We start from the raw sequence: 12140 nt of genomic DNA on the forward strand, positions 1-12140 counted from the left end.
ATGTTGTTCTAGGTAGAGCAGCCAGTGGACTCTTGCCTTGGTCGCATTACAACACAGCACTACCCCCAAGGACGATGCTACAGTGACTTCACTCAACTATCACTCCTCTGTATTGCTGCCTATACTCAATCCTTCCCCTGAAGCAATCCTAATAGGGCTATTGTTTTCCTTATCCACCAAATTCTGCTCATACCCGTCCACTTGTGGCGGTTGCCGGGCTCCTTCGCTTTCTCTCACCCTCCCCACCCATCCCATCTTTTCTTTCCTCCATCATCACACATCAAAACTTTTGTTTTGATTTCTTTTTCCTTTTATTTTCACGTGTCTTCTTAAGCTATAGAGGTACTTATCAAGAAGACTCGCCTCTTGTTCTATTTCTTTCTTTCCCTGTTCTGCTGGCCGGAGCGAGCGGAAGCTCAGCGCGTCCCTTCTCCAGATCAAAGGCAAGTCACTGCTCCCTCCAAGCCTTCCAGAGATCACTGCCGTCGAGTCATGATACACGCATGTTAAATTCAATGCTTCGGTCGACTAACAGTGAATAGCTCAGACCTTTCGCGTGTCCAGTATAGCCACACCCCAATCTTCGTCGCACAATTGTTGTTGATTACGACTGAGCTCTCCATACCCTCATAAGTCACACTACCAAAGGTCTATAGCATGAATATTTGCCTCGTTTCTATTATCTCTCAGCTAACACCGTCTCATTGCAGTGGCCTCTAAACCATCTCCCATACACACTCCTGGAGTCTTATTGTTACACCAGCCACAGCAACCATGAGCGGCAGAGGGTACCAAGACCCTGGCAAGGTGTCAGATGCTAAGGCACTGCAATTGTTGTTCAAGACCGGGGGCAAGGGTCAGAGCACCATCCCCAAGAAACGACCAGGTAAGTACTTAGACTTTGAAAAACCCTCATCCTACCTAGGATGAGTAAAGCCCCATCCTAAGTTGAAGAGAACCTCACACCAAGCCCAAGAAATCGTTTCGTCAGCCGGGAAGACTAACACATTGTCCTAAGGTCCATCGATGCAAGTCGCGCGCCCAGCACCTGTAACCCAAGGCAGTTCTACTATCCCGTCAACAAAAGATCGGCACTATACGCCGACCCTTCTACCTAACCCTCTAGATCGCAAAGCTGGAGCTATTCTGGGCTCATCAGCTTGCGATTTCCTCGGTCGAAAAGATGCAGCTCCTAAGCTGTCTTCCAATCCTGTCCAGGGCCAAGGCAACAAGGGTGAAGTCGAGCTTCCATTCACTGCATCCACTGCTCCTAAGGCACAGGAGATGTCACCCAGTCCCGCTCAGAAGCAAAGTGAGAAGCTTGATCACAAGCTTCCGCCTACTACAGCCGCGATTCCGATGACTCCCAAGCCGGATTCCAATTCCATTCAGGGGCAGAGCGAGAAAGCTCGGGCTCACGCTCTACCTACCAACCCAACTCCCACTGTTTCTAGGGCTCCTGAAAGAGTCAGCAATCTTGATCTCCTCAGTGGCTTGGCCACTGATTCAGGCAAAACTTCTATCAAAGCCCCAACCGCAGACACGGTTGATCAACCCCAGACGCCAGCTCAGAATATCAATGATTCTGATAAAGAGTTGAAGAGGAAGAGTCTTTTCGACATATTCAATGGCGAAGAATCAGACAATGAACCGGATGGTGACGCTTCTGATGTCCAAGCGAAGGAGGTAGCTATGCATGATTCCAATGCCGCCAACGTTTTGAAGTACTCACCTGACGAACTTTTGAAAATGAAGGCAAATGCAAAGATCGGTGTTCTTCCCCCTGACTGCATAGTCAAGCGTCGTGAAGACAGCGGGAAAACGAACATTGCTGCTGCATACAAATCGGCTACCAGCTTCATTACTCATTCAACTCCCTCTGTATCTAGACCTCAGACAGAGATGACTGAGTCTGTTGTTCTTCATCCCGCTGCTCCGCAAACTTCGCCACAGCAGGCTAAGCTCGACCCTGTTCAAGCTTTCACCGAGGTCAAAGCCGAACCTTTGCAGGTGGAAGAACTTATTACCTTAGAGGAGGTTCGGGGTGAGTCCAAGTCTAAGGATGCAGAGAAGGTGCAGGGTACTGCCCCTTTCGACCACCAACGCTGGATGTCTGGCCTCACGTATGATCCCGCTGCTCTGCAAACTTCTCCGGAGCATGCTAAGCTTGACTCTATTCAAGCTCTCACCAACGCCAAAGCCGAAACTGTGCAGGTCGAAGATCGCGTTGTCTTGGAGGAATTTCAAGGTCAACACGAGTCTCAGGAGCTTCGCCCGCAGGCACCTGGGTTTGTGCCCGGATTGCTGCATGCCCCCTCAGCCACTTCCGTGCCTACCCAAGATGCAACTCTAGCGACAATTGAGTTGAATGGTAATGAGGCCAAGCAGCATGCCTCAACAGATATATTTGGTTCTACTGGCCTTATGGGACTTATTGTCACCACGACGCCTGTCCATCTTTCCAATGGCTTCTTCATCGCCGGCCCTCCAACCAGTCAACTTATGGCCGAGCCACCTTTCAATGGCACCTTCTCGACCGAGCTGCCCCTGCACACTGTTGACGAGAAGGAGGGGGTAGTTCGTGCCCCGAGAAAGCCTACTAAGGGCCTGCGTGCATCTATGTGGGCTAAGTAAGGGAAGGAAGGATATGGTATTCACAGGTTCCGGATAGGATTCTCATAGGGCACAAGAATCGAAGCGTCTCAACTGATGCCAGAGCGTCTAATTGTATGTATCCATGTAAATCAAGCCCATAGTTGGTTTTTCCATACAGGAAGGCAATAGAAAAATACACATGAGTGTAAAACACATCTTAGTTATTGGCTCGTGAACTCAAATTTTAATTAGGGGGGATTTGGATTCCAAAATTAAGTGCACACACAGCGCTGATGTATTTCTACTCATCAAACCATTTACTCGGACATACCCTTCTCTAGTATCTTGACACCCTCTCTGACCTTGGGCGAGTAATGTTTCCTTAACAGTTCGCCCTCCCACACCGTTGCTGTAAACGGGTTGCTACCTTCAACGCTATCGCTCACAGGATTATATCGACCATCTCCCTTGCGCTCCTCGGTATTCCATAGACTACGGACCTTCTTCGAGTGTGTATGCGCTACATCGCTGAGAAGAACCAAAACAGCCTGACACGACTTGTCAGGGAGCTGGAGTGCTGCTGTCATCAGCTGCTTGGAAAAGGCGGCTAGTCGCATGGGAGGTACGGAGCGAATGTTCCAGGGTGGAAGAAGAATGCCGGTCAGTGCTCGGAGGAGAAGAACTGTTGTGGTCTGGACATTGATCTTGGTGGTTGCGTTGGTTGCGTTGGTAGGGCGTGTCAGCTCGACATCGGGGTTTGTTGAGAGTGTGAGAAGGGACTTAAAGAGGTGTGTTGTAAAGAAGGAGAGGTCGAGATGAAGATCGTTGCGCGAGTTGTGAGCGTCTTGACCTTCGAGCAGGGCGTATGCTGTGACGGTACAGAGAAGAGCCTCTCGGGTTAGGTTGCGAACGGGGATATCATCATCGTCTTCTTCATCCTCCTTACCCTCCTCATCATTGGGGCCCTCAGCGGCGTCTTCTTCACTGTGTCGGATAAGATCCTTGAGCGCTTCTAGCAGATCACCAAAGAAGTCCTGGTTGATGAGATGGGCGTACTTGGCAAGACCTTCAAGAACAGCACCCATGAGATGAGGCATGCGTAGCTTCAGAATGCGGAAGTAGTTTGCAAATACAAGTTTGAGCGTCTCGGACTGCATACGATCACGCTCCTCGTGACTGAATGATGCATCTGCGTTGGCCATGTCCTTGTCTAGGGCCTTTTGCTCCTTGAGTGCCTTGCGATGTCGCTTGGTTCTAAACTCCTTCTTTTTCCTCTTGAGGGGTGCATCATCATTCTCGACGCGGTCTTTGGATGCCTTACCCGAGAATTCGGAGAGGAGACGCAGGCTTAGGAAGAGGTTCACAACACTCTCGTCGACCTGAAACTCGCGAGCCTTCATCATCTTGGAAAGTAGAGCCACCGCATCATTTGTCGGTCGCCCTTCTTCGTCCTCCTTGAAAAGCGTCTGAAGAGCCTCTAGACACTTGACGCCATCTTGATTAATCTTGCGCCGGCTGAGCTTCGTAACAAGAATCTTGAGCAAATCTGTGCGGAAGTTGAAGTGTGGAACCGACGTGACGAGAGTGCAGGCACAAGTGATAGCGATAGTAGCCAAACTCTGTCCGCCTTTTGCAGCCCTGACCTCGAGCTTGGAACATCGAGCAAGCTCCTTGATGTAGTTCTGATATCCAGAAACGAGAGCTTGCTCATACTGTCGCAATGTGCGCACTTCCTTGGATAACTTTTCCTTGGGTCCGTTCTCAGTCTGGGGACGTATACGGTATCCAGGAATAACATCCTTATAGACGGACATTTGGGTCATGAGGGCAAGCATCTGGATGGCAATGATCTTAGATTGCCCGATCTTGGCGAGGGCCTTGAATGCGCCGACATGTTCCTCTGGGTTCTCGTTCATTTGCATAGCAATCTTTGCTAGCTCTTCCTGTGCGGCGAGAATCTGCTGGGGCTCTGGGATCTCAGGCTCTTCTTCTTCCTCGTCCTCCTCAGGCTCCTCCACTTCATCCTCGCGGCCATCTAGCCATTCAGTGTCGCTCTCAATTGACGCCGTCTCATCGTCTTGTCCTTCAGCTTGCTCAATTCGACCATCTGCTGTCTTGATGGGGAGCCTGTTGCTCTCCTTTTGCTTCTTGCCTTTGCGTGGGCGCGTCTCATAGTCTTGTTCGAGATTCCAATTTGAAGCGTTCTTAAAGAAAGACTTCTGAGCGCTTCTTGAGTTGTTCTGATCTTGAGTCTCATGATCAGCAGAATCATGAGCGATCTTTCTTCGTTTTGTGCCGTTTTGTGCCATTTTTCTGTATTTCTTCCAGTTTATGGCACGAGATAAATGCGCCTCTTGAAGGGTTTGTCGTCTTCTCTCTCATTGATTTCTGCGAAAGTTGACAAGATCTTGTGGGGCCGATAGCAAATCGCATTCGTTGATTGGACGAGATGCTCACTCACCGCCAAAAAGTTGGACTTTTCTGCCGGACAGAAATGCCCCTCTACCAAATTATTTCCCAGCCGCAGTGTTTCGACCGTGTCTAGTACTCAACTCGATCTACTCTGTCAAATCGCCACAAATGGGTTTCACAAAGCCGCCTGTTCAGGCGCTCAAGTCTTCCAACAAGCTCAAGCGAAAGGAGCTCTTCGTCCAGTATAAGAAGCACCAGAACAAGGAGAGACATGAGGAACGACACCGTCGTCGAAGGGAAGAAGCAAAGGACCCTGAGCTCAAGGCAGCCCGTCTAGCTAAGCGCAAACCTGCAACGATCGACTCAAAGCGAGTATGGGATGACATAGACGATGACAGTCTTGGTGTGCAGGTGGACCTCGAGAAATTGAAGCGGCGCCGCATTGAAGAGGCCGAAGCAGCAGAACAGGCTGCTCATGAGGCTGCTATGCGCGCCGAGGAAGAGCTGGACGAGGATGATGACGTTGACAGTATGTTGGCTTCGGATGAGGAGATGGACGAGGAGCGACAGGCTGCGCTGGAAAAGAAGCGTCAACGCAGGGCACAGCGAGATAACAGTGTTGCCCCATCCACAACAAGCACAAACCTTGACTTGACGCCAACGTCACTGGCCCTCAAGTTTCCGTCTCTTTTCACCGATGTACCGGCTCCTGAGCCCAAGATTCTGGTCACAACATCTATCAACTCTACTCTCCACGAACAGGCCCATGTTCTCTGCGAGTTCTTCCCCAACAGCTCTTACGTCCCCCGGTCGGCCCATCGATACGGTCATAAGTATTCGCTCCGAGAGATTTGCAAGTACGCCTCAAATCGAGCGTACACAGCTGTAATTCTCCTTAAGGAGGACTCCAAGAAACCTACAGGTCTCACAGTTGTGCATCTTCCTTCCGGCCCGACCTTTCATTTCTCCATCACAAATTGGATCGAAGGCAAAAAGCTTCCCGGCCATGGAAACCCAACAAATCACTACCCTGAACTGCTTCTCAACAATTTCAAGACACCACTTGGCCTGTTGACAGCCAAGCTGTTTATGACCTTATTTCCACCTAAGCCCGAGTTCCAAGGTCGCCAGGTCACTACGCTCCACAACCAGCGAGATTACATCTTTGTGCGACGACATCGTTACGTTTTCCGAGAAAAGCGACAGACAGAAAAGAGCATCGTCGGTGCCGATGGAAAGGAGGTTAAGGGTGTGGAGGGTATCCGTGCTGGTCTGCAGGAGCTTGGTCCCCGCTTCACCCTCAAGTTGAGGAGAGTTGACAAGGGTATTGGAAGAGCTGGAAGTGAGGGTGATGATGCGACACAGTGGGAGTGGAAGGCCAAGATGGAGAAGGATCGCAAGAGGTTCAACCTATAATTGTTACTCTAATAGTGAGTTGGTAGTCCTGGCGCTTGGCGTTCTTGAACTTGAGCCGGCAATACAATACAAAGATAACGAAGACATCATTCAAATCGAGCCCCTGGCCGCTGCCATGCCTTCTTCCTGCCCATTTCTGTGTAACGTGTTCTTCGACCAGCGATGCTTCACAGCACTATTCGCTGGCGTCCGGGGACTCTGCAACCACTGCTATTCAAGTCAATCATGTGTTTAACAGCCTGCAAGGTGAACCTACTTGGGGACAGCTATTTATCATGTCCACAAAGTGAAGAATAGGGGTAGTACTATTCAATTTTAGTCAGTACCACAGCCAGTAGGCCTGGACGAAGATGGATACTCACCGGCATGGCAGTAGACCGCTAGCCCTCCACAGAATCCGTGGAAGGGCATAAATCATAACGCTATGGACTCAGGGAATAACCCCGAAATTCATAAAAGAAGAGTATCGAATTTACGGAGGTAGGGCGCCTAGAACGCCGAAAATCCAAGAAGAGGCGCACGGGAAGCGTCTGTTGCTCGGATCATGGAGGGGAATGAACTCATGCAGAATCCCTATCTTCAGCTCCTTGGGGCCCTGCGGGAGAGTAGACGAGTGTGGCAGTTCGGGAATCGACATCTCTCAGAGGGTTTGGAGTCGAAGGCCTGGGAGTTGGCCTTTGATCCAATATATGGTCTTTTACCTTGTCAGTCACCTTGAGAATCATAGTCGTGAGGAGAAGGACTTCTGGGATTTTACCTGCAGAATCATTGGCCCCATTTTGGAGTTCAATAGGATGTTGCGAGCGGCTTCGTATGTAATCTCCGTAATATGCCTGTAGCTCGTCTATGGGTCCGCATACAAGTTTCTTGATAAGGAGGAAGAACCTCCTGAGCCGGAGGCGGATGTACCCTGCGGATAAACTTAAACCTGTATGGAAGATGACGTTACTCTCATCGAACAGGTCTCGCATCACGATTGGGTCTTGACATATAATCCTCTTGGTGAAGAAAAAGAACATCCTGAACCGCAGGCAGGGCGGGTCGACGGATGACATTTTGTCTGTTTTCTGAAACCGATTGTGAAGATGGAAGCGAAGAGAAATGTTGCTAGAAGTGATGATAAGCAGGTGATAATGAACGATGATAGTACTCTGTGAGTTGTTGATGAAGGAGAAGACTCTTATACTTAAGACAGTCCTTAGGTTAGTGTTGAGCAGGCCCATGAGTGCTTTGTTATTTCGAGGGAAGAGCATTTGGGTTAGAAAGTACTACCTAAGGTAGTAACACCCGTGTACGATACAAGTGCTAGGTCTCGCGGAAGTAGCATTCGAGAAAGGCACATTGATGAATACGTTATCAAGGAAGTTGTGAGAGTTGATCAATGTTTGACGATGGTCGGCAGTGACCTCCGAGACAACAATGACGGTGGTTTCCATATATCAGGTAGGTATCAAAGGTAGATACTTCCATAGGTAGGTCAGGTAGTAGGTCAGGTAGTAGGTCAAGGTAAGTTGGGAAACAGTACTCTCCCAGGCCTTCCACGAAATCAAGATATCATGAGCAGGACACAGTGAAGTCACTTGATAGGGATCGACACGTCATTGATCATGCCGTTCACCTAACCTCGGGTATTCATGGACTTTAAGTACATACCTATGATCGTGGATATGAACTATGAGCTTCTAGAGTCGTGGAGATGGGCAAAGAAGCATTTCATTCATGGGCAATAGATATAGCTACTAGGTAGGTAGTTGGGTGCTCAAGGTCATGTTCTTGCTGTTGGCTGAGTATATCTAGCTCTTAGGGTAATTTACCTAGCCTCACGTTCCTCAGCAACACGATACTATGGATGTTTATTCTGGCTGAGCCCATAAATGACTGAGCACTATGGTTGGAAGCCGGAAGTCATGTCCCTAGGCAGTGGACGGTAGACAGTCCTGGCCATGAGTATCAAAATGGTTATACGGATATAGGGAGGCGCTTTAGTCTTCAGACCCTGCTCTTCGACTATGCGCTTGAGAGCTGTCAGAATGTCAATCGAGCCCACCCCTTGAAAGTCCACGAATGGCGTAGACTCGGAGTGGGAGCCATGACCCTGGTTGACGTGGCCCTTTCAGGATATCATATCCGCGATCGGGTCAAGGTCTTGACGATGATATATGCTCCACTGCTACAGTCCATCCAAGTCGCTTTGGGATTGTTGGTGAGGGGAAATCATTCGATATGCTGGCAGTTGCGGGAATACAGGAATATCCCATGTCATTGTAAACGATGTTTATAAAGCGGAAGATCTCTCCCGGCCATTGTTACAGCCGCAAGGGTTAAGCGGGGAGTCCGAAGCCACGCTCTGCTCATGATGGATGTTAATAACGGACTTCAAAGGTAGTAGAGGAGGATGCCCAACGATTCTAGTCCACTTCAATATGGATGAGGTTCTCTTGCCTTCCCGGATTATATCAGACCTCATGTGAGAGGCCTATTGGCGTCCCATCGATAGTAAATACATTCAGAGCTCGACTGATGTCTGTTTGAGGACGCAAGTAACGTTACTTTTAATAATCACCTAATTATTCCGAGGCAATGCACCTAATGTGGCAAAGGCATAATTAATGCTTGCCAAAAAAAAAAAAAAAAAAAAAAAAAAAAAAAAAAAAAAAAAAAAAAAAAAAAACTCGACAGGAACCGTTGTAGTTGTGAAGCGATATTAGTTAGATAGGTAGTGAGTTAACTATAAATTGAAGCGAGCTTGACATTCAATAAGCTTGGCTTTGATAGTGTTTACATACTGCGGGTCTTGCCGTTGAAAACGGTGAGAACGTTAGTTGTTGTGTACCGTTCGCTTGACGGGCAGAAAACACCAAAAGAGGAACAACAGGGAAGCAAAGTATAATAAACAGAACAACTGGGGTCATGGAGAACATATGGTATAGATATGAAGTCTTGAGTAAGATCGGCATGCATCATTGTGTTTATAACTCCCTTGCCTACTAACTCCAACTCCCATATCACAACATTTTAAACACTTGAGTTGTGGCGCAACGTTCCTTTCCAGGAACTAGCGCCACATCTCACCAGTGGTTTGACTCAATTAGTGAGGTGGCGTTACAAGTTAATTGTTCTGTACAGTGGACAAGCCACGCTAGAATTCAACGTCTCTTCGTGTTCTGGGAGATTTGCCTCATTAACTCGTTTTGATTGCTGACAACTATTAACGAAAAACTTCAACAGTGTTACACAAGATAATTTATTCGTATTCTAGACCAAATCTCTTTGTCAAAGATCTCCTCCCTTCATAACCTGAGCCGAGGGATTGCCCCTTACATATCCCCTGTCCCTGTCTCCCCATGACCCATCACCTGTGAGTGGTTTGCGACAATTAAAATCCTGGCTGTTCATGACGCAGGTAGCTTTGTCTGCATAACAGCAGAGACTCTTCCATCCAAGTCGATGTCAATGCTCTGATATATCCTGCTTTAAACAGGCAGACTCAAATATCCTACGACGAATATGACGGCCTCCTCTGATCAACCGCAAACTAACGCTGACGCCAGTGGTAAGCCACCCAACTTGACATCTCGTCATCCAAGCAAGCTATATAAGCGAATGGATGAGCTATAGACTAACCGATGTGTCTAGTTGGGACAAATAACCACAGCAAACAAAGCGACATTTGGAAGCATGCCCCTGTGCTCATTGGCACAACCAAATTTGAGCCTCGCTCCGATGTTAAAAACATCATGATTACAGGTGGCGCTGGCTTCATGTGAGTGACGTCCTGGCACGCCAAGCTCTACTCCACTGACGGTTTATTTCAAGCGCTTGCTGGGTCGTCCGCCATCTCACTTTGACATACCCACATGCCTATAACATTGTCTCATTTGATAAGCTAGACTACTGCGCTGCTCTCAATAACACAGGCGTTCTAAGTGAATCTTCCAACTTTACCTTCTATCATGGCGACATCACCAATCCAGCCGAGGTGGTTGACTGTATGGAGCGATACAATATTGATACAGTTCTACACTTTGCCGCCCAGTCACATGTGGACCTGAGCTTTGGCAACTCTTATGGCTTCACACACACAAACGTTTACGGAACTCATGTTCTCCTTGAAAGTGCCAAGAAGGTTGGCATTGGCCGCTTCATTCATGTATCGACTGATGAAGTGTACGGTGAAGTTAAAGAAGACGACGACGACCTTCTTGAGACGAGCATATTGGCTCCCACAAATCCATATGCTGCCAGCAAAGCGGCAGCTGAGATGTTAGTGCAGTCTTACCAGAAGAGTTTCAAATTACCTGCCATCATTGTGCGGAGCAACAACGTCTACGGTCCTCATCAATACCCGGAGAGTGAGTCAGAAAGCTGCTTACCGCATGATGCATGCCCAAGATTCTAACCGTTCTCAGAAATTATTCCCAAGTTTACATGTCTTCTTAACCGTCAGCGGCCACTGGTTCTGCACGGAGACGGCACGCCTACCCGGCGATATCTCTACGCTGGCGACGCAGCTGATGCGTTTGACACGATTCTCCACAAAGGTCAGATTGGCCAGATTTACAACGTCGGTTCACAGGATGAAGTATCCAATCTAGAGCTCTGCGGGATGCTGCTCGACCGAATGAGGATTCCACACGATGCCCCAGAGCAGCTCCGCAAGTGGATCAAGTACACTCGGGACAGACCCTTCAATGACCGCCGATATGCAGTCGACGGTACCAAACTAAAGAGGCTTGGTTGGGAGCAGAAAGTGTCAATTGACGAGGGCCTCAAGATCACAGTCGATTGGTTCACGCGGTTCGGAGAGACGTGGTGGGGAGATATCAGCCATGTTCTCACGCCGTTTCCTACGGTGAGTGATGGAGAGATGGTTCCGGATGACGCACGATCAATGCGTGATGAACCCCTTGAGTCTCAAGATATACGACAGGGCAAGCTGCCGGAACAGCACAAAAAGGATGATATGAGTGGTTGTCGAGAAGTACAACAGAACGGTGAGGATACAAGTGGGCTACATCAAAACAACGGCAGTGGTTATCAAATTACCGCTTAACGACCGCCATTTTTTCTCGGGGTTTCTTTAAATGCATTTTGACAATAGAACAGACAGAAGATGAAAGACATAGATACCACTTATAACGGGGCTGATAGACGAAGTCCGGAAGCTGGAGCAGCAAGTTAAACCACCTGAAAGGATCTTAAATATATGCCTAATTTATCGGGATACCTGTTTGTGCGCATGCCGGATGGGTTAGAGCACGTAGCAATTAAATTGATGATGATAACTATCACCGGCTTCCATATTTGTAGGTCAAGCTCGACACCGCAGCATTGGCATACTAGGGGAGGCAAGAAAACTTAGTATCTATATCCTAAACGATAAAACAATTAGGTAAGTTTAGTATAACTTAGTAGGTCTTTAGACTAGTTATTTTTTGGCACCCTTATCAAGTGTCAGAAGTTTTCTTGCTCCCTGAGGGCATAGTATCAACAGCTTTGAGAACAACTCAACTTCGGATCCTCAAAGCTCTCTCAACAACCAATAAGCTCCCCTTGTAACTGCAGGAACACAGCGAGAACAAAAATGCAACAATACGTAGCCAATAGCCACAATTAATGACGCGTTCTCCTGCATGATGCATCACTAACTGGGGCAGACAAAAAGAAAAATCAAGCCAGAAAATCAGGGGTTATCCTCCCAAAGGCCCGGTATCATA

At 48.3% G+C, this 12140-nt stretch overlaps 5 protein-coding genes across 5 annotated transcripts; 3 read left to right on the top strand and 2 right to left on the bottom strand.

Moving 5' to 3' along the window:
* Positions 1-774: 774 nt before the first annotated feature.
* Positions 775-2793, top strand: BKA55DRAFT_704842 (uncharacterized protein; the record flags this gene model as incomplete). The annotated part of the gene is made up of 2 exons (XM_046200651.1): positions 775-886; positions 1019-2793. 2 exons carry the CDS (start codon positions 775-777, stop codon positions 2632-2634), a joined length of 1728 nt encoding a protein of 575 aa, XP_046046814.1. The 3' UTR covers positions 2635-2793.
* Positions 2553-4967, bottom strand: BKA55DRAFT_574469 (nucleolar complex-associated protein-domain-containing protein). The gene has a single exon (XM_046193307.1). The coding sequence runs from the start codon at positions 4902-4904 to the stop codon at positions 2913-2915; it is 1992 nt and encodes a 663-aa protein (XP_046046815.1). The 5' UTR covers positions 4905-4967; the 3' UTR covers positions 2553-2912.
* A 208-nt stretch (positions 4968-5175) lies between these two features.
* Positions 5176-6423, top strand: BKA55DRAFT_541583 (anticodon-binding protein; the record flags this gene model as incomplete). Its single annotated transcript, XM_046190385.1, has 1 exon — positions 5176-6423. The coding sequence occupies one exon, from the start codon at positions 5176-5178 to the stop codon at positions 6421-6423; it is 1248 nt and encodes a 415-aa protein (XP_046046816.1).
* A 560-nt stretch (positions 6424-6983) lies between these two features.
* On the bottom strand, positions 6984-7478 carry BKA55DRAFT_541584 (uncharacterized protein; the record flags this gene model as incomplete). The annotated part of the gene is made up of 1 exon (XM_046190386.1): positions 6984-7478. One exon carries the CDS (start codon positions 7476-7478, stop codon positions 6984-6986), a length of 495 nt encoding a protein of 164 aa, XP_046046817.1.
* A 2101-nt stretch (positions 7479-9579) lies between these two features.
* BKA55DRAFT_574474 (uncharacterized protein) lies at positions 9580-11704 on the top strand. The gene is made up of 5 exons (XM_046193308.1): positions 9580-9781; positions 9831-9976; positions 10060-10186; positions 10240-10775; positions 10833-11704. The coding sequence occupies exons 2-5, from the start codon at positions 9931-9933 to the stop codon at positions 11474-11476; spliced, it is 1353 nt and encodes a 450-aa protein (XP_046046818.1). The 5' UTR covers positions 9580-9781; positions 9831-9930; the 3' UTR covers positions 11477-11704.
* The last annotated feature ends 436 nt before the right edge of the window (positions 11705-12140 follow it).

Source organism: Fusarium redolens, assembly GCF_020744475.1.
Source record: "Fusarium redolens strain MPI-CAGE-AT-0023 chromosome Unknown BKA55scaffold_12, whole genome shotgun sequence".
Taxonomy (NCBI): domain Eukaryota; kingdom Fungi; phylum Ascomycota; class Sordariomycetes; order Hypocreales; family Nectriaceae; genus Fusarium; species Fusarium redolens.